At 65.9% G+C, this 20,950-nt stretch overlaps 1 protein-coding gene across 1 annotated transcript in view; it reads left to right on the plus strand.

Moving 5' to 3' along the window:
- Nucleotides 1-20,950, plus strand: part of Ptprs (protein tyrosine phosphatase receptor type S) — a 55,256-nt gene that overhangs the window by 9,251 nt on the left and 25,055 nt on the right. The window contains 7 exon segments of the mRNA XM_077796612.1: nt 3,333-3,521; nt 4,618-4,626; nt 5,939-5,956; nt 7,836-7,946; nt 17,007-17,276; nt 19,195-19,776; nt 20,536-20,669. Coding sequence (XP_077652738.1) covers nt 3,333-3,521; nt 4,618-4,626; nt 5,939-5,956; nt 7,836-7,946; nt 17,007-17,276; nt 19,195-19,776; nt 20,536-20,669 — 1,313 coding nt within the window.

The following is a 20,950-nucleotide window of genomic DNA, read 5'->3' on the forward strand; positions in this document are numbered from 1 at the left end:
GGTCACCACACGCCCTCCCAGCTAATCGCTGCAGCTTAGGAGGAACAAACTATCTGATTGGCTTGACAGTCCCCAGAGCCACAGGTGATCGGCTCCCAGAGATGGTTTAGTCATGGAGGTTCCCCCAAAGAATGAAGGCTGAGTAGATGCATGGCCAGCCCCTGCCGCTTGGCATGCACACGGGCCCGTGAGCCACCTCCTGGTTTAGCTCAAATGGGTTAGAGTCCACCAAGAAATTGTTTTCTCATTACCCAGGCAGCTGTCCCACACCCCAGGCAGCTGCCACCCTCTGTGCCACACTGGGTTTCAGCCCTGGGCCAGCCTCCTGCTTCTAGGTCTCTAGAGACCATCACTCTGCAGCTGTGTGACCTTGGTCGAGTTAATGAGCCTCTCTGAGCTGCAGTTTCCGTCTCTGTCCAGTAGGGTAATGTGTGTCTAGCACAAGCGGTTGTTCCATGACCCAGATGAGAGGGTGTTGCAGGAGGCCACAGTGCCACCGTGGACAGTTAGCGTTTTCATCACCAGCTTTAACAGGACGATTGCCACCAGCCCGTCTGCAGCCCTCAGGCGAGGGGTCCAGCCGTGGGTTGGAGCCATGGCACGTCGCAGCCACAGGCGTGAGCCACAGGCAGCTCTCAGCTGAGGGTGGCTCCCTGGAGGGACTGTTCTGTGGTCTGCCAGGGCAGCGGGCAAGGTGGCATCACTGGGCCCCGGAGCCCCTGAGGCTGGCAGACAGGCTGCTGTCACGGAGGACTGCCCAGGGGCCCTGGGCTCTGTGCCCTGCCGTCCCCCTCTGGAGGTTCCTGCTCATCTCCTAAGGAGGCCCGGGCTTGGTCTGCCCGGTCCCTGGGCCTGGCAGCGAGGGGGCCTCCCAGGGTGTTTTCTGCTGACCTTTCCCGGCACACCGACAGCCCCTGCCCGACCCGCACAGCTGGGGGCTCCCCTAGCCCCGGCCTGGGGTCTGGACAGCTCGGCCCTGGGCTGCCCTGTGGCCTCCGTTCAGGCCCACCCCCAGCTGAGCCCTGTCTCTGCCCCAGCTGAGCCACAGCCCCTCCGTGTGGCCAGGGTCACCCCTGTGCCCCTTCCTCCAGCGGCCTGCGCCGTTGTGTTAATTAAACTCCCAGGAGCCGCCTGATGCGGGCCAACGGGTCTGTTTAATTAGGCGCTGGGGCCTCCCCTGCACCGCGGGCTGCTGCCCACAGCTCTCGGGACCCAGCGGGGCTGAGCGCACGCGGATGGGGGCGCTCGCGGGGCTGAGCGCACGCGGATGGGGGCGCTCGCGGGGCTGAGTGCACCTCGGATGGGGGCGCTCGCGGGGCTGAGCGCACGCGGATGGGGGTTCTCACCCAGAGCAGCGCCCGTGGCTGGCGCCAAGCGGGATACCCCGGGAGCCTGCGGGCAGGCAGCGGTGCCCACAGGTAACAGGAGAGGCTGCTGCTTAGCCTGAGCCTCGGTGATGTCATCAGCAACCAATCAGAGCTGCCCGTGAGGCTGCCCCGCCCCCTGGTACCAGGACGGATGGGTGGGGCCCAGACCCCCGGGGACAGACCCCAACTGCTCAGGCCCCGTGGGTGCAGCCCCCGCGCCTCGCCCTCCCCCATCCTGCTGTGGCCCTGGCTTCCCCACCCCCACGACACAGGCGCGGCCTTAGAGGAGGGCACGGTGTCCTCTGCCCACAGCAGCTGGACCTGGGACAGGAGCTTTTCTCCTACCTCTGTCCCCAGCCACCCCCTTCACTGTGCCCTGTGCCCCTTCTGGACATTTTTAAGCAAATACGTGGGTGACCATTCTGGGCCCTGCAGGAGGGGGCTTCACAGAGAGGAAGTGGCGGCCAGACCCCTCTCTGTTGTCCCAGCTGGAGGCCTGCCACCGATGGCGGGAAGGGCGGCAGGGTGGTGGCCCCTGAGGCCGAGGTCCATGTCTTTCTCTTGGACGCGGCCGCTGTCAGTGTCTCCTGGGCTCTGCCCCCGGCTCTGGGTTCGGCCACGGCTCCTGCTTGTTGGGGTGTCCGTCTGCGGGTGGCATGTGTCCCTGATGGAAGCCACTGTGGCCCCTGCCTCAGGGGCTGCCTCACCCCGGGAGCTGCGGGTGGACTCGGGATGAGGCCAGGGCTGCCCCCTGCGCCCAGGGCTCGGGGTGGCAGGTGCCATGCTGTCCCCACCAGCACCCCCTCTGGCTGTGGCTCAGCTCTGTCAGCACCGTGATGGTCACTTTAGCCCTTGTCCTTTGGGGACAGAACGAGGGTGTGTGGGTCTGCCCAGCCTCCTGAAGCCACGACCTTAGAGAGGCCCATGGCCACGGTGCAGGCCCAGGCAGGCCCGGCTGCTCCCGGCATCTCCTTGCACCCTCCGCCACCTCCTGAGTCCTCGCAGCCGGCCTTCTGCAGGCCCTGTCCCGTGTCCCCTTCTGGTAGGGCCCCTGCTGAAGATGCCATCGTGCCCTGATCCATCTTTAAAGGACCGCGTCCGCCCAGCCCTCCTGAGGTCCTGGGGTCCAGGGCTTCTACGTGGCCTCGTGGGGCCCAGCGCAGCCCACGTGGGGCTAGAGACCATTCTGTTGGAGCTGTCGGCCATCGGCCACAGCAGAGGAGCCAGGGGGCCGGCTGGAGAGCGAGGGCACCGTGGAGCAGGGCCCGCCTGGCTGCAGCCCAGCGTCCGGCCAGTGGAGCTGGGCCACTGGGCCATCGCTGTGGGCTGCAGACCCTGGATGAGGCCACCCTCCCGTCAGCGCCCCCGGGCTCTCACCACGCCCCCGCCATGGCCGCCGCCGCGGGGACCCTTCCCAGCAAGTTCGTCCCCCCCATTCCATTCCTCCCACATTACTGTCCAGGGGCACCAGACCCTGGCCGACCAGCGGGGCCCTGGGCAGGGTGCGAGGGGCCCAGCTGACACGGCTGTCCTGACACGTGACGGGGGGTGACCCTCTGAGAAGATGTCAGAGCCCAGGAGGTCCAGACCAGGGAGCTGGCTCGGGATGGGGGACGGGCCTGGGCGCCGTGGCCAAGGGTGTGTGGCGCCACGGGCTGGGCTGCAGGGAGGGAGGCGGGGGGCAGCGCAGGGCGGCCGCCTGACCCCGGGTTTCCTGCCGGGCGGCCGTGCGCTGGTCAGCGTGGCGCAGCCTCCCTGGACCTCACCTGCCCGGGGCCGGGGCACCCTTCCTGCTGGACACCACAGGTGTCCAGGCCTGCCGCATGGCCCCAGAGCTGTGTCACCCTGTGGAGGGCAGTTGGCCAAGCCCGTGGTCCTCCCAAGCGGGCGGGCGCCTGGTTCAGAGGCGGCGGTGGCTCTGCCGGCTGCCGGCGCCTCCTCTCCACCCTCCGCCTCCCCCCTCAGAGGACCAGCTGCCCCCCGGCTTCCCCAACATCGACATGGGCCCGCAGCTGAAGGTCGTGGAGCGGACACGCACGGCCACCATGCTCTGTGCCGCCAGCGGCAACCCTGACCCCGAGATCACCTGGTTCAAGGACTTCCTGCCTGTGGACCCCAGCGCCAGCAACGGGCGCATCAAGCAGCTGCGATCTGGTGAGCACGGTGCCCACGGGGCGCGGGGCCGCGGGAGGGGCACTTCCAGGCCGTCCGTGCAGGGGTGGCCAGCAGGAGGGTTGCCCCCGTGGGCGAGGGGGCGGCTCTAGAGGGCAGGGAGTGTCTCCAGGCTCAGTGCTGACCGTGAGGAGGCGCAGAGCACGTGGACAGTGGACCCAGAGGAGTGGAAACCCGGGCAGCCCTGGGCACAGACGGGCAGAGGTGGCAGCGGGCCCCGGAGGCCGTCCGCCTGGGTGCATGATGGGCGGGCAGGTGGCAAGTGGCGCAGAGAGTCTGTGGAGGCCGAGGACCCAAGACGGCTGCCCAGGGCCCCGGCAGTTGGGGACAGGGGATGGTGTTTCGGGGGCCGAGGCAGTGGGTGTCTCCAGGGGGTTGGGGCCAGACCCAGAGGGCATCGGGAGCACGAGGCGGCAGGGCCTGTGGGCACAGCCGAGCAGGGCGTACCCGGGCTGAGCACTGGCCGGCCAGCTGGGCGGAGGCGCCACCCGAGCCTCCCCCCTCCCCCCCGCACCCGCACCTGCACCCGTCGGCCGGTTGGGCTCTGTGTGTCCTTGTCCCTGCTCTGTGTCCTGTCTGTGTCCAGCCCCTGGTGCTGGCCCGACCTCCTCCCCGCGTGGCACACGAGGTCCCTCTGCCTTCCCCAGCGGGTCTTTCCCACCAGCCTCTCCCGTGGCGCCTGACGGTGGCCTGGGTACCACCTCCACCGTACCTCCTGCTGCCCTCGCTTGGGGACACGCATGTGACGGCCACAGTGCACGTGCGTCTGGGCCGAGGCTGGTGTTCCAGGGGCGGAGAGCCCGGGGCTCCTGCGGGCCCCTGTGCCCATGCCCGCCCTGCAGCTCAGCCCAGCACCGACGGGCATGGGCCAGCTCGGGTCGGCTCCAGGTCGCCCTCCCCAGCCTCAGTCTCCCCGTGAGAGGTGCCCACCCCGTCCAGGGGTGCCCAGCACGTTCTCCGCCCCACAGACGCAGGCTGCGCGTCAGCCGTGGCCAGGGCTGTCACCCTGACCCCCCGGCCTCCTGGGCCGGCAGCACCCTTAACGGTCTCTTCTCTTCTCTTGTCCCCTAACGTTCAGAGACCTTTGGTAAGTCTGACCCCGCCAGCGACTAACGCCTCTGGTCCCCACCTCCCAGACTAACCGCCACCGTGACAGTAACCAACCCACGTGTGTGGCATGTTCACTAACCCGACCCCCACGGCCACCCCTCCCAGCCGGTGCCAGGGCCGCAGAGACCGGCCCCGGAGGAAAAGAGGAAAAGGAGCGCCGGGCCGGGCCTCAGAGCGGGCAGCGGGCCCTCGGTCCCCATGGCAAGCCCTCGGTGGCCAGCTCTGGGGCCGGGCTGACCTTTCCCAGCCGGGCGGTTCAGGTCCTCGTCACCCTCTGCTCCCAGCCCCAGCCTGAGCACCCTGGGCTCGTTGTCACTGAGGTGCGAGTGGCCGACCCAGGACGGCGGAGGACCGCCTCCGGCTTCCCCGCCAGGGGAGCAGGCCCCGGGGATGGCTGAGAGACCTGCCCTTTCTACTCGGTGGTGGCCATGACAGCTTGGCCACCGTGGGGACCGGGTTCTCTAGCCCAGTTCCTACGTGGTCACCCGAGCGCAGCGAGACAGTGAAGCAGGAGCCCGCGGGGCCCCTCCAGCTCCCTGGCCTGGCCTCTCAGGAGGGCGGAGAGCGGCCCTAGAGGGCTGGCGCTCCCAGAGGGAAGGTGGGCCCCCAGCCGGTCGCCTCCTCTGCCTCAGGTGGCCTGAGGTTCCCCGGCTCCTCCTGGCCCGGCCCTGGCCGCTGTACCGTGACCCAGGCCATGGGGAGAGCTGCCCTCGGGTGCCCGTCCGGCTGCGCGCGACGGCCGCTCTGCCTTGGTCTCAGGCCTTCTGGTCCCGGTTGTCCTTCTGTGGCCAGCTGCTGTCACAGGGGCTGGGCGAGCCAGGGAAGAAGAGCAGAACTGTGAGGTCCAATCTGGGTCCCCAGTGTCCCCTCGGCCGCCCGCCCTTTCCTCTTTTCCTCTGGGAGCTGGACAGGCCCTGACCCCCATCCCGGCTCCTCCCGCCCTCCTCCCGTCTGCGACCTCCCTTAGCTGCTTCCACGCCCAGCCCCGGGCACTAACTCCTGCTGTCCCCGTCTCTAACAAGACCCAGACCCCTCGCTCCCCTCCCCCTCCCCAGTCCAGACTCAGGCCTTCAAGCAGCCCCTTGCTGGACCCCAGAAGGAGAGAAGGGGGTCGGGCCTCCTCCCTCCCCAGGGCAGGGCCACTCCGGCCCGCAGACCCCTCCCGTGGGAAGCCTGCTCTGCCCACCTGTCCTGCAGCCAGGCCCCCTGGGTCTCCAGGCCCCGGCTGGCCAGCCTCCCCCTGGCCCCTGGCCCCTCCTGACACTCGCCTGGTCTCTCTTCCCTTGCAGAGAGCACTCCGATCCGAGGTAAGAGGCCCGCTCCCGCCACCTTGCCCAGGTTCCGGGGCCCCCCAGGCCCCCACTCCCACCACCCTGCAGTGTCCTCCTGTCTCTGTGTCTGTCTGTGGCCGGGCGAGTGCAGAAGTGGGTGGCCGCCTGCTGGGGGGAGGAGCAGCACCTCCTCGCCACCCAGGGCCCTGGCAAAGCCCCTCTGCAGCCTCCGTTCTGCCTCTCTGAGGTCAGCTGCAGAGCAGCCTCTGGATGTGACCATCTGGGGTGTCCAGCCCGAGGGAGCCGAGGCAGGCACTGTCAAAGGCCAGGATGGACTCTGGGCCCGCCCTCAGCGCTGCCTCAGAGGCGACTCCATAGGTCTGGGTGGAAGCCTAGGAAGAATGCTGTGTGACCTAGGGCGGGCTCCCTGCCCTCTCTGGGCCTCACAGTGATCTCCACTGCCCATTACCCCAGAGTCTGAGGTCGGGGAAGAACGTAGGTATTTGTTCTGTAGGGGCAGAGCCTCTATCTGCTGCCCCCAAAGAGGACCTCCCTGTCTGGGGCCCATGCCACTTCTTAGGACAACCGTAAACAGCTCTGGTGTGGGGCTCCTGTGCCACGGGTTCTGATGAAGCTCGCAGCTCTGACACCGCGGGACCCTCTCTCGCCTTCCTTACCTCGCGGCCACGGGCCCTTGGGTCAGGCTGTGACCGTACGTCCTCACGTCCCTTCACGGAGTTTAGCTCTTACCAAACGGAGGCCATGGACCCCGGGCCTCGTGGGGTGTGGGTGAGCGTGTGTCCTGTGAAGGCCTGGGCTCGGGCACACGGCCTCGCTGTGACATGGGGACACGTTCCCGTCAGGCTCCACAGCCCTGGGGGGTCTCGGCTTCCTGTTCGCTAACTCCGACCACCGACTTGGTCTGCGACTCAGCGACTCCTTAACGTGGGCAGAAGTGGAGTCTCCTCGGGGCCTGTGACCTCAGACGCTGCGAGGGGACGGCACGTGCCGCTGGGCACCGGGACCTGGCCTCAGTGCCTGCTGTCTCAGACGTCTCTGTCCACTCATGACCAGCCCGTGCCCAGGTCCGGGCCTGTGGTTCTGGCCTCACTGGGCCACCCAACCCCAGGTCAGCTGTGAGTGTAGTGGCCTCCGTCGGTCGACCTCTGCAGCCCGCGCCACCGGGCCTGGGGCTGGGTCCACAGTGTCAGGCACACTGAGGGGCACCAGGACCTTGGGTCCCGGCGCCTGGTGTCCGTGGGTCCGCGTGTCCAGTCACTCATTTGGAGGACTTGGTTCCGGGAGGCCTGGCCCCTGCGCACTGTCCAGACAGTGGCTCTGGTCCAGACTCTGAGGCCAAGCATGCTTGGTGCGCCCTGTCCTGGTGGCTTTACCTCAGCCATCGTGAGGTGACACTGCTCCGCGTGCTCACAGGCACCCGGGGGTGGAGACCCCGATTCCACACGCACTAGGGGTCGCGGACCGTGGGTGGGACTTGTGGGCGCTGTCGAGCGGCTGCAGCCTCCTGGATTCGCAGTCGGCCTCCGTTGGCCCTGAGGCCTGGGGCTGGGGGCTGAGGGCCAGCCCCACCCGTTTCCCTGAGAGCATCACGCGGTGCTTTCTCACGTCCACCCCGGCAACGTGGCCGCCTGCTGCCCATCTGGGGGCTGGGCCTGGCAGCGTGGCCCCGTGGGCAGCTCCCTTTCAGCGAGAGCGGAGGATTTGCCGGGCACCCTGGAGTGTCCAGTCAGCCCAGTAAGGGCTAGGCCCGGTGGGGTCCGGCGGGCCTGCGGGCCTGCCTTGTGTCGTCACCCTCTCCAGCTGGGCCAGCGCCAGAGACGGGCCAGCCGGGACTCGGGATGGCCTCCCAGCGCGGCCGGCCCCCCTCAGTGGCCAGTTGTCCCTCTCCCCGCAGGGGCCTTGCAGATCGAGAGCAGCGAGGAGACCGACCAGGGCAAGTACGAGTGCGTGGCCACCAACAGCGCGGGCGTGCGCTACTCCTCGCCCGCCAACCTCTACGTGCGAGGTAGGGAGCGCGGCACCCAGGTCCCCGCAGGGCCCCGCCTCCGGCTCCCCCACCCGCAGACCCGCAGGCGCCCTCCCCAGCCGGGGGACAGGACTGGCGGCCTCCCTCTCTGGACCTCGGCTCCCGGCCTGGGCAGCGGGCGGCTTTCGTCCTGCCCCTGGCCGTGAGAACGCCCGCCCTGGGCAGCGGCCGGGCACGAGCGGGCGGGGGAGGGGCAGTCTTGGGCCGCAGGGTGGGGGAGCCCGCGGGCCTCGGCCCTGTCCCCGCCGCCCCCGGTGGCTTCTGTGGTGTGTGGTGCCCCGTGTCGTGTGCTGGCTGTGCTTCTCCGACTGTGGCCTCGTGGTCCCGCTTCACTGCCCGCCCCGCCCCGCGCCCTCCTCGGAGCTGGGGTCCAGGCCGCCCCGCTGGCCCAGCGCACTCGCGCCCACAGCCGAGACCCGCGGGGCGCTCACGCTCGGGCCAGTGGGAGGACCGGGCCTGGCAGGCACACTCGCGGGCTTGGTGGCCCCCTCGGGCCAGGCAGGCACGGCACCCAGCGAAGCTGTGGGTCCCGGCTTCCCGTCCCCGCCAGGTCCCTGCCGGATACCAGGGGTCCCTGTCCCAGGGGTCCCCCACCTCCACCGCCTCAGGTGCCCAGGTGCTCCCACGGGGCCGGATGACTCTGCCGACCCCTCGTCTCCGTCAGGATCCTGGGTCCTCTCAGAAGCTTTGTGTCCCCTCCCCACCCCGTCCCACTCGGGGCTGGTTCTGACCCGACCCGTGGTAGAAACGGCCTCCACGGCCCGCCCGGCCGCTCTGTGCCAACCGACCTGGCCACGCCCTCCCAAGCTCAGTGACCCACGCGGGGCCCGCCCTCGTCATCCTCCACGCGGGCTGAGCGGTGCCAAGACCCTCGTCCCCTGGTCCAGTGGCCACAGCTCCCGCTGGCCCTGAGGCGACTCCTGGGTCCTGCACCGCGGGTGGCGCGTCCTGTGTAGGAGCAGGCCTTGCGGGGAGGGGGGTGCGGGCGGGCGGGCGTCTGATCTGCCACCGCGGCACCCGGTGAGTCTAGCGCGTCCGTGACCCCGATGGACTGGTCCTCATCCTCCTGTGGCTTCCCTGCCAGCACTGGGGTCTGCAGCCGGTGGGGATGGAGGGCAGTGTAGGCGCAGTGGGCGGAGGGGCAGGGCCGCCTCCCGGCAGGGCCAGCCGGCCCGGTCTCGCCCGGTCTCAGACTCTCCGACCCCTGGGCAGCGAGGGAGCCGGCGCCCGTCGGCCCGAGCGGGGAGAAGGAAGCCGTCGCTGTTCTTTTCTTTTTTAATTTGAGTTTTTTTGGTTTAAAGAGAAAACAAACGATGCAGCTTTTCGCCTTGGGAAGTCCTCTTTTACTCTCTGTATTTCCCCTATTTTTTCTCTTCTCCCCATGTCATTGTGTTCCGCATCAACCCCCTTTACATCCCTCAGAGCTTCGAGAAGGTTGGTGTGTTTTTTTTCTTTTTTACTTTCTTTACCCACATTTTTACATTCCGAAAAAACGACACGACACACACTGAGCACAGTAGACACACACAGACACGCACACGCACACGCACAGCCGAGACGCAGAAACGGAGCAGACAGTGGGCACCACCACAGACAGGAAGCTGCCCGGCGACAGCAAACCCAGAAAGACACAGCCTCCGTGCCCAGCCCGGCCGAGGCGGCGCACACATGCGATGCTTGCATTGTGGTCGCTCTGCATCCGTTGGTCATGTCGTTGCTGAGTTCTTGCACCTCGTCGTCATGGTGACGGGCCTGATGCATGCTGGGAGAATGTGAGACTGCATGCCCCGTGGTCTGCCTGGTGCGTCCCGCGCCCTCTGTTGGCGGGCTCCTGTCTCCCGGTCCGTTTCTCTCTCTTTTTGTTTTTTTTCTTTTGTTTCCTTTCTTTCTTTCGTTTCCTAATTTTTTTAAAGTTTTGTTTCATTTTGGGGGAAAAGTCGATCGGTTGGTTTTTCCCTGCCGCCCCTCCACCTGCTCGCCCTCCCCCAGAGCGACTGTCTGTCCTGTCTTGCTCTGTGCTGTCTGGTGTCTGTCCCTGGCTGAGCTGTTCCGTGGTTGCTCTCCAAATGCATTGTGACTTAAAAGCCAGTGTTCCTGTCCCGACTCTCACCCAGGAGGGTGGCAGGGGTCCCGCAGCTGAGATGTCAGAGCAGAAAGTGGCCGCCCCGGCAGAGAGGGCGGGGGGTGCAGAGGGACATGGGGCGGGCGTGGGGGACGGCGGCCCTCTCTGCCCAGAGCCCCACCAGGGCAGCAGGTGGAGGGAGCTCAGGCAGGTGTCTCCTTGTTCTTCCGCCTCACACGGGGCTGTCCCCACTGCCCCCGTCACCCAAGACAAAACGAAACGGGAGGTCCCCGCTGAAGGGCAGCGGGAATCGGAGTCCTCCTCCGAACAGCGAAACTTCCAAATAAAGACAAGGGTCACCTGAAAGGGCGAGGAATAACGGCACAGCCTGCGAGAGCAGTGCGTGCCTGGCACGCGGGGCCCAGATGGCAGGATGGCAGCCGGTGTGACGACTTCATCGTCCTGGCTGGCACAGGCCCAGACGCGAGGCAGGGCAGACGGGAGACGTTGGCCCCTCTGCTCCTCCCCAGGCTCCGCGCCCAGTCACGGCGCCTTTGTCTAACCGCACAGCACGGTCACTTTCTGAGTTACCTGAGCATCAGAGCTGTGGGATCCTGGAGAAACCAGGGCTTGAGGACACGGCCTCTCCTCGCCACCCCCCTCCGTCCCTCTCCCTCCCTCTCCCTCCCCCCTCCCTCCCCCTCCCCCTCCCCTCTCTCTCATTCTCTGCCCCATCTCCCAACCTTCAGAGTTGCAGACTCTCCTGCTCCCTCCCCAATGGTAGCCCAGCCTGAGTCTCACACCAGCTCCACAGGCCGCCACCTAATAGACTTGGGTTTCTGCCCAGCCCAGCCCAGCCGGCTGCCCCCTGTAGACAGCAGTCCAGGGCAGAGGCCGCCCTGCTGGGCCTGCGTTCCTTGACCTCCTGCCCCTCACCTGCTTTCTCCAGCCTCCCCCTTCCTAGACCCAAGCTGAGCTGGCGGGAGGGCACCAGGTCCCCGCAGGGACTTCTTTCCCCTCACTAAGCAGCTGTGGCCCCTCAGGGAAGCCCCGCAGGTGGGGAGTGGTCTGCCCCCTGCACCAAAGCAAGTCCGTGTGGATTTCAGCTGAGGGGGCTGAGGGTCTCAGAAGCCACTTGGATTTGGGGACAGTGCAGCCTAGTGGTGACAGTGCCGCACAGGCTCTGGCCTGGACTCTGGCTGCCTCAGGTCAGCCTTTCTCTGCCCCGCCCTGGCTGCAAGACCGCGGCTGGCCTTTTGACCCTTGGAGTCCATGTGTCTTCGTCTGAATGATAAAGACCCTAAATGTGCCCAGCCCACAGGGGTAGGGGGACTCCACGGAGCTGACCCTGTCAGGTGTCCCATGTGGTCAGCCTAGAAGGACACCAGAGGACTGTCGTCATGATATAGTAGAGAGCTCAAGGGAAGAGCCTGTCCAGCCGCTCCCTTCCCTGCGAGGCCCCTCAGTGTCCACTCCGTAGAAACTGCTCGAACGCGTGGGCCAGGAGCTGACGGGGGTCTCTGATCTCATTTCTCACTGGTGCCTTTCCGAGTCCACCCTTGGTCTCATTTCCTGTGGCTCCAGCCCTGTCCCCCAGAGGTCAGTGGCTCCCCCAGGGCCCCAGCCACTTTCCGGAAGTCTAGTCCAGCCCCAGGCGCGGCTGGAAGGTGCACCCAGGTGCCCACAGAGGCACCCGCCCGGCTCAGGCTGCCGGATGTGTCCTGCCCTGTTGCCACCACTGTCCCAGGAGTCCCGGCCCCAGCGGAGCTTCTGACCTCTGGCCTCTGGCTCCCGCTGGCCGGGGGTTCAGACTCGCCCTTCTCTTTCTGAAGTTGACCTCTGGGACCCAAAGGGCCAAGGCCACACCCCTGGCCACTTCCCAGTGCCCCTGGCGGCCCTGGGCGGGTGGCCGGATGCAGAACGCCCTCCCCACCGCCGTGCCCTGTGCCCCTGGGAGCAGCGCCCCAAGGTCAGTCGTGGGCAGGGGCCCAGCTGCACAGCATCTCGGGGAGCAGGACCCTGTTTAATGGCTCTCGGTGCCAGCTGTGGCCGTCAGGAGGACGTTCCTCCACAGTGGACTTAGGACACCTCCAGGGTTTGGGAGGAGGCCAAAGGGACCGGACTCATCCCCTGCAGAGTCTCCAGTTCCGACCCGGGTGGCCGGGACAGGCCGTCTGACCAAGTCGGGGAGTCCAGGTGGCCGTCCGTGGTCCCCCTGTCCTCAGGGGTGAGGTGACTTTTTGAACTAAAGTTCCGGCACCAAGCCCTAGAATTGGTGGACATGACCTCTAGGTGTCCCTTACTTCCTGTTCCCAAAACAGTGGTGGACACAGACGCAGGGCCCAGGACACCTGTCCTTCCTGCAATACCGGGAGGACCTCGGGTGTCTGCTGGCCGCTCCCCAGGCCCCCGGCTGCCCGCAGCTGGCCGTGGCCCACCCTGGCCGACTTCCTCCCGGGCAGGGCTGTGAGAGCAGAGTGCGGCCCCTCCTGCACCCTCCCCGGGGAGAGAGGGGCACCCACTGGCCTGGGCTCAGGAGGGCCCTGCAGGAACACTGTGCTCCTTACCCCGCCTGCTGCCTGCACCCCGCCCTGTGCATCGCTGTCTCCTCTGTGGGGGACGTTAGATTACACCTTGTCATTGGGAAGCCCGAGTCCGCGGCCACAGCGAGGGGGCGAGGTAGTCGGTGCATTGGCAAGGGGGGGCACAAAGGGGAGAGAGAGAGGGTGACACCCCCCAAAACCCTGACAATTAAAAAGATATGTGTCCATGAAACAGCTGACGTCCTCCTCAGACGCCCCCGGCTGGCCAGGCCGCCATCAGCCGTGCTGGGGTCCAGGACCCTCGGGGCCTGCAAGCTGCTGTCTTCACGGCAGAGGGCACTGGGGGCGGGAGGGCAGGCGGGCAGCAGTGCCAGCACTGCAGGGTGGCGGGGAGGGGCCCAGGCCGGCCACAGGCCTCCGACCCCCGACAGGTGTAATCTAGGCCCCAGTGACCCTGGAGGCTGCCGTCCCTGGGCACCTCTGGGCGTCCCCACCCTCCCGCCCGCTACCCGTTTTGGAGTCTGGAGAAACAGCAGAAGTTTCTCTCACCCCAAAACGCGCAGCAGGTCCCGGCGCTGGGCTCGCTGAACCCTGACGTGGCTGACACCGTGGGGTCCCTCCCAGTGCTTCAACCCATCACCTCACTTTTGAGTTTCCTTCCTCCCCTCCTCTGCCCCCACTGAACCCACTTTTGTTTTTGAGTTCTGCCTCTTCCTGCCTGGGGGAGGGTCGTCTCCTGGTTGCTTTGACGGTTTTTGAGTTGTTTTTCCATGTGAATCGGGGTTTGAAGCGACCACCCCCCCCACCTGCCACCACCCCACCCCACCCCCGCTGCCCACCCTCCTGACCCCTCGTCCACGCGGGTCCCCCTGCTGGGACCCCCTGGCTACTCGGTGACGAGAAGAGCTGGGACCAGAGCCCGCTGGAGCGTGCTGAGGACCAAGGCTGGTGTGGTCCTTTATAACCCGCCTGGACCCTCCATTCAGGTCGGTAATTGGGGCGGGGGTCCCGCGGGCCTCTCTGTCCCGTGGGCCCCGTGCCCACTATTCTCTAACCTGCACCTCAAGCTTGCAGCCAGGGGTGGAGAGACGGTGTGGGTGGGTCAGCACCAACCGCGCAGAACACAGCGTCAGCCGCCCTCCTGCTGGCCCGGAGGGTGCCCACCGGCTTTTCAAAGCCCCAGGGAGATCCGGGTCGCCTGGTGCCAGTGGGCACGAGATCCTCCGCAAAGTCGTGGCAAACCAGCCTCTTCCTAGAGTCCACCCTCAGAAACAGATGAGGTGGGTGGGCAAGCAGGCGGGCAGCTCTGGGGTGCCCGAGAGGCCTCTGTAGCTCCTGGCGGACCGCTCAGCGGGTGGCCGCTGGCCGTGTCGGGGAGTGTGGGCACCGAGCCCTGCTGCTGACAGACCGCCTCGGACGGCCTGTGGTCACGGAGCCTCTGGGGCAGGTCTTCCACAGGCTCGAGGTGTGACGGCTTGTCCACTCCCAGTGAGCGTGACAGCCCTGCCGGGGAGTTAAGACACAAGAGTGTGACCAGGGTCTTTTGGACGAGGTGGCAGCCTGACGTTCAGCCTTAGATGCTAAAGCGAGATCTCCTGTCCTTGTCCTCACAGTCCCCGCGGGGAAGCCTTTCACTGATGGCCCCTGCACCTTTAGCGTGAAGGCTGCAGGATACCGAGGTGTTGTGTCTAGGTGACGGGTCCTCTGCCCTCTTTGGTGTTCCCAGTGGGTCAGGACATAAGTTCAAAGACGCTGAGGTGCCAAGAGGGACACCTGGCTGTCACTCTGGCTGCTCACTGTGGTGAGTCAGGCTCACCCTGTGAGGGAAAGGGACCAGGCAGCCCGACTGAGTGCTGGCACAGGGTTCCCTTGCTGGGTCTGTCACCCCCGGAGCCGTTTCCTCATCTGCAAATAGGGCATAAGGACACTTACCTCTGGACGTCATCAGGAAGGACAGAGCAAGGACAAGGGCACCCTCAAGGTTTCCATTTTAAAACTAGCCCCCAACTTGCTGGCGCAGAGCACCTGTGTCTACCTTCTGCCGCAGGCCTGGCCGAGCGCCTGCTGTGTGCTGGGCTCTGGATCGTCCTGGGGGCCGCCTGACTGCCCCACTTTTACAGATGAGGAAATTGAGGCTGGGGACAGCGCCTTGCCAAGGCCTGGGGCTCCTTAGCCAGGGGGTGGGACTCCTTGAGGCCGTGGACTTGACTGCAGCCCGGGGCAGGTGTGACAGGGTCTGGGCGCTGCAGGAGAGGCCCTCGGGGCCGGGTTGGTTTGCTCCTTTCTGCCCGAGGATCCCGCCCGCCCGTGGCCGCCTTGGACCCCGGGCCGAGGCCCCTGGGTGCCGGTCGGGGGCCAGATCCTGTGTTCTGCCGGGGGCGGGGGGCCCTCCCCGGGAAGCCACAGCCCTCCTCCTTTCAGACCCCGATTTTCAGCCCCCATTCCATCTCTGCCCTTCTGGCTTTGGGTGCTGTCTGTCTCCGAGGGCTGCTCTCATTTGTTGGATTTTCTCTTTCTTTCTTTTTCCTTTTCTTTTCGCTTTCGCTCTTATCATTTGCCCCCGATTCTGTTCTGGACGTGATGCCGTTTCCTGTCCTGGATTATTAGCTCCCCACACTCATCCCCATCGTGTTCCGTTTCCATGACAACACAGCCTCGGCATCTCCCACCCACCCCAGCCTCGCTGTGGGTGCCGGCGGCTGGCCTGGTCCACGGGCGGCCGGCCCCTTCCCCCCCCCCGCCCTCACTCACCTCCGTCTGTCTGCATGCCCTCTGTGCCCGCCCGCCCCTCCCCAGCGGCACCCCATCCTGTCTCCAGTGTGACTCTGGACTTTTCGTGGGGCTTCGTTTTCCGAAGGGCTGCCAGTTTCCACAGACCCCGCCACGCCCCGCGGGGCCCTTTCTCGTGCCTCCCGCCTGGATTCGGGAGCAGGTTGGGGTTCCGGGAGGCCGGGGCTGGGGGACAGCTAGGGCTGCTTCCCTTCATCCTGCGAGACCCTCCTCAGTAGAGCAGGCGAGACCTCGAACCCGGCCGAGGGCACAGGGCCCAGGAGCCTACAGCCAGGGCGGGGCCACAGTGGGGATCCCGGGTCCTCCTGGTGGCCCCCTGTTTGGCACCACTACAGAGACCCTTCCCACCCGGGCTGGGGACTCACCCAGCAGGCTTCCCTGGGCCCTGGGGATCCCCTGGGTGACACCTTTCCGCCCGAAGCCTCTCCCAGCGGGCCACGTCCCCTCCCACGGTCCAGCACGTGTCCTTCTGTAGCCAAGCCTTTCAAGTTCAGGGGCCTGGAGGCCGCCCCTTTCCTGCCCCAAAATCCCCCAACTTCCGAAAATGGAGCCCCCGAAATGCATCCTGCCGCCTTCGCCCTCCGCGAGGTCCGCAGGGAAGGCGGCACCCCTCTGCTGGGACGCGCACCCAACACGCCCGCGGCCCAGCCCAGCTCGCCCCTGGTGGTCGATGATGATAATCATGATATTTCCCTGTTTATGACTCTACCAGGGCCGTGATGTGACCATGTGACCTGTCACATTGGGTCACATCTGCTAGATTAATACGCAGCACTGAAGTGGGCCCCTCCCCGCTCTCTCTGCCCCACCCCCCGTCCCCGTCTCTCTCTCATCTGTCCACGCTCCGGCCTCCTGAGCCTTCCTGACCCCCTGCTCCCCTTCCTTCCCGCCCTGCTCCTCTCCCGCCCCACTCTCTCAACCTACTTTGCATGATGTTTGTGACTTTGAGAGCCGCATCTATCGATGGAAACTTGTCAGACCGACAGAAGCTTTTAGAGGGTTTCTAACCCAAAACCACAAAAATTTCATTAGAGTTTCTCATCTTTCCGTTGGGGAAGGGGGTGGGGTCCCTGGTCACCAGAAGGGGTCGAGCGTGGGGGCTGAGCTGCCAGGCCCCCTCTGCCTCCGGGCTCCTCTCCTGCAGGACCTTCCCCGTCCCCTGGGAACCAGGGGGTGGCGAGTCAGGTCGGCCCGAGCGCCGCGGCCCAGGGTGTCCCGCCGGAGCCCTGCAGGCTCTGCAGAGTGACCGCCCACTCAGGACGCAGGGCCGGTCTCCGGAGCCACGCTGTCAGCAAAGATGAGAAACGGCTGATAAATTTTTGTGTCCATCTCTGTGCTGTGACAGCCACTCTGGTCTGGAACCTTGTGCTCTGAAGTCCAGCTTCGCGTCTCCACTCCGTTCCGATCTCGTTTGTGAAGTCCCCTCCTTTGACGTTTTGGTTTTTTGTGTTGGATTTGGTTTTTGATTTTGGCCTTTGTTTCCTTTTCGTTTGGGGGGTTCCTGGGGGACAAGAGCCTGTCCGTATTTAATGGCTTCCGCTCTTTCCCGTCTCTCCTCCCTTTCTCTCTTTCTTCCTCCTTCCTGCTTCTCTCTCTCCTCTGCCGCCTCCCCTCCCCGGCATCTCGGCCGCCGCCACCCCCCAGTCCGCCGCGTGGCCCCCCGCTTCTCCATCTTGCCCACCAGCCACGAGATCATGCCGGGTGGCAACGTGAACATCACCTGTGTGGCCGTGGGCTCGCCCATGCCCTACGTCAAGTGGATGCAGGGGGCCGAGGACCTGACGCCCGAGGACGACATGCCTGTGGGCCGGAACGTGCTGGAGCTCACGGACGTCAAGGACTCGGCCAACTACACGTGTGTGGCCATGTCCAGCCTGGGCGTCATCGAGGCGGTGGCCCAGATCACAGTGAAGTGTAAGCCGGGCGCGGGGGGGGGGGGGGGGCTCTGGGCTGTGCCTCGGCCTCCTCGCTGGGGACCTGGAAGGACAGCTCTCCAAAGTGTAATGACGAGGACCGTGCAGCGTTGGCCACTGTCCTCATGTGGGGACTGACATAGACGGCTTACACTGATCACTGGACCCGGCCTCCAAGGCCAGCAGGAGGCCTGGTAGACCCAGGGCTGCATCGTCCTGGCCACCAGGAGGCTGAGGTGGGAGGACGGCAGGTTCCAGACCAGCTCGGGCCACTTGGCCCCACTGTCTCCAAGTGAGATGGACAGGGCTGGGCATGGCTCAGGGGCAGAGCGCTCACCAGGTGTGCACAGGCCCTGGGTCCCATCCCAAGTGCCACAAAAGGAAAAAATGGCCACCGTAGACATGTGACGCAGGAGGCTGCCTCTGGAGGCAGGGGACTGCACAGGTCCTCCCGCGAGGTGCTGTGGGGGCAGGAAGTGCCGCGTGGCGAGCAGGGAGCCGCGGCGGCTGCTCGTCCACAGCTCTGGTGCCGCAGGCTGCCACCGCACCCTGCCACACGCTGAGGCGCGGAGCAGGGGTTTGCCTGTAGAAGCAGAGGCAGGCGGGGGGCAGGTGGCCGTGGCTACGGGCTCGCCCCTCGTGTCCATGACTGTGGCTCATTCCGAGCCCACAGAGCCAGGCAGCAGTGACCTAGGGTCATTAGGACGGTCACAGGGGTCCACAGTGCCCTTCAGAGCTCCTCGTGATGGACTCATCCCCCGGAACGTGAGGGAAGAGCATGTCTCAGTGGAAAGACTGAAAACTGAGGAGGCGTGAGCCAGGCAGGACAAGGGACAGGGTTTGGGGACGGTGGTGCAGCCCGTGCAGACGCAGGAGGTCTGGAGGGGAAACGGGGTTGCAGGTTGTGGAGTTTTCAACCTGTCCGTCGGGGACCAGCCGGCTGCAGCCTGGGGATGGGTCGGCCTCCGCTCATTGTGAATAAAGTTTTATGGGCACGTGGTCACACTCACTGGCAGCTCGTCTGGCAGCCTTTGGGTGACAGCTGCAGAGCAGAGTCGGGAAGGCCCCAGGCCCTGACCCAGGCTGCAGGAAGGCTTTGGTGTCACCTGAGAGTCGGCTGCCGCTGGGCCTGTGGGCTGATGTCTAGGGACAAGTGGGAGAGAGTCAGCTGCGGGTGACACCCAGGCCCCACTACTGGGACAGAGGCGAAAAGTGGGACAGAGGCGAAAAGTGGGAGAACCGCCATGTGAAGCGGGCACCGTGCCTCCTGCCAGGCGGAGGAGGGGCACGGGATGGGCATTCCAGAAAGTGGCCAGGCACAGCAGGGGTGAGGCGGGAGCAGACAAGCCCGTGGGGCAAAGCCGAGTGACCCGGCTGAAGCGAGCAGCGGCCACAGGTGCCACAGGCAGGGTGGACATGTGTCCTACCCAGCCGGTCCAGTTCTGTTCCTTGGCAGAGCTGGGATGGAGCCCAGGGCCTCAGGGGGGGCAGGCCTCCACCCAGGCCTCCACCCGGCCCTCTGTTTTGAGACAGGGCCTTGCTAGGTTGCCCAGGCTGGCCTTGAACTCGCCCTCCTCCTGCCTCAGCCTCCTGAGTCACTGGGCCACGAGGGTGTGCCCCTGGGCCAGCTGCAACTGTTAAAAAAGGAGAGTTTCAGCTCTGGGCGGCTGGACGGTGCTGCACCCCTCAGCTGGGCCATCGTAGAGCAACGTCAGCAGGACTGTGACCCGATAGGACTTTATTTAGAAGCCTGGTGCCACCCATGGCCACGCTGGCTGGCTCTTGCTGTAGAGGGGATGAGACAGAGGTTTCCTCCCAGTAAACCAAAATGGGAGGAAGGCAGTTGTGTGTTCAGAAGCTGCATGGCTCTGGGGCCCTTCAACAGTGTGCCCAATCTGTCACCTGCCTCCCACTCACAGCTCTCCCCAAAGCCCCTGGGACTCCAATGGTGACGGAGAACACGGCCACCAGCATCACCATCACCTGGGACTCGGGCAACCCAGACCCTGTGTCCTATTATGTCATCGAGTACAAGTCCAAGAGCCAGGACGGGCCGTATCAGATCAAGGAGGACATCACCACCACGCGCTACAGCATCGGCGGCCTGAGCCCGAACTCGGAGTATGAGATCTGGGTGTCTGCCGTCAATTCCATTGGCCAGGGCCCACCCAGCGAGTCTGTGGTCACCCGCACGGGCGAGCAGGCCCCGGCCAGCGCGCCACGCAACGTGCAGGCCCGCATGCTGAGCGCCACCACCATGATCGTGCAGTGGGAGGAACCGGTGGAGCCCAACGGGCTGATCCGCGGCTACCGCGTCTACTACACCATGGAGCCGGAGCACCCGGTGGGCAACTGGCAGAAGCATAACGTGGACGACAGCCTGCTGACCACCGTGGGCAGCCTGCTGGAGGACGAGACCTACACCGTGCGCGTGCTGGCCTTCACCTCCGTAGGGGATGGGCCCCTCTCGGACCCCATCCAGGTCAAGACGCAGCAGGGAGGTGAGCCTCGCGGCGTCCTGGCTGGGGCCTGGAGGGGGCCAGGCGCTGCGGCCCCAAGGCTGATTGCCACAGCCGGCCTGTGGGTCCTGCTCGGTGCTTTGAGATATTTGGGGCCATCCAGAGAACCAAAAAATTCTGGCTTTCCTTGGAAACTCTGACCGGCCAGCCCACAGGGCTCCAGCTGGACTCCCAGGTGGCTCCCAGGGCCGAGATCCGGGCGGTGATGCCATGGCCCCCCGCTGTCATTCACTCCCGGGGATGCGTCAGCGGCTGAGTTTGGGGACCCCCTCTGCCACTGTTACTGTAGGACTGATGATGTTTGTTTCCAGTTAATAAATGAAAAGGGCCTCAACCCCAGGCTGCAGATGGGCCTCCCTCCCCGCTCCGGTGGGAGGACTCGCGGCTGCTTAGTCGTGGGCCCAGGTCTCCTGGGTCGCTGACCCTTCTCTTGGGGTTCAGGCTTTTGAATCCAAAAATCCAGGAAACTCGGGCGCCTGCGGAATGATGGGAACGCAGGTCTCCAGTGTACACTCGCCGCCTTCCAACTTCTCTCACTTAATTTGCTGGGATCAGGAAGAGGCCAGGAGAGGGACCGGGTGGAAGTGGACAGCCAGGGGAGGTGGGGTTTCAGAGAGAACCGCGGGGCGCGGAGCTCAGCGCTTCCTCCAGGGCGACCTGGGCGCTTCTGCCTGGGAGAAGCCGTGTGCAGCGCCCCCACGCCGCCGCGCCCATCTCCGTTCATTGCTCCTTTTCCCCCAGTCCCTGGCCAGCCCATGAACTTGCGGGCCGAGGCCAAGTCAGAGACCAGCATCGGGCTCTCCTGGAGCCCCCCGCGGCAGGAGAGCATCATCAAGTATGAGCTGCTCTTCCGGGAGGGCGACCGTGGCCGCGAGGTACCCTTTGGGCTGGGGGAGCGGGGCTCTCCGGGAAGGGGCGGGGCCGGCATGATGGGAGGGGCCAGCGGGTGGGAGGGGCCAGGACTGGGAAGGCAGGGTGGGAGGGGCCAGCGGGTGGGAGGGGCCAGGACTGGGAAGGCAGGGTGGGAGGGGCCAGGGCCGGGAGGGCGGGGCTCACCGGACTCCCTGCCCCTGCTCCGCCTCCGTGTCACCTGTTCTGTCCCTTTATTGCTGGTTTTTCCGCTTTCTGGCTCTGCTGTTTCTCATCCCTACGTGTC

This window comes from Urocitellus parryii, chromosome 3 (assembly GCF_045843805.1).
Source record: "Urocitellus parryii isolate mUroPar1 chromosome 3, mUroPar1.hap1, whole genome shotgun sequence".
Classification (NCBI taxonomy): Eukaryota; Metazoa; Chordata; class Mammalia; order Rodentia; family Sciuridae; genus Urocitellus; species Urocitellus parryii.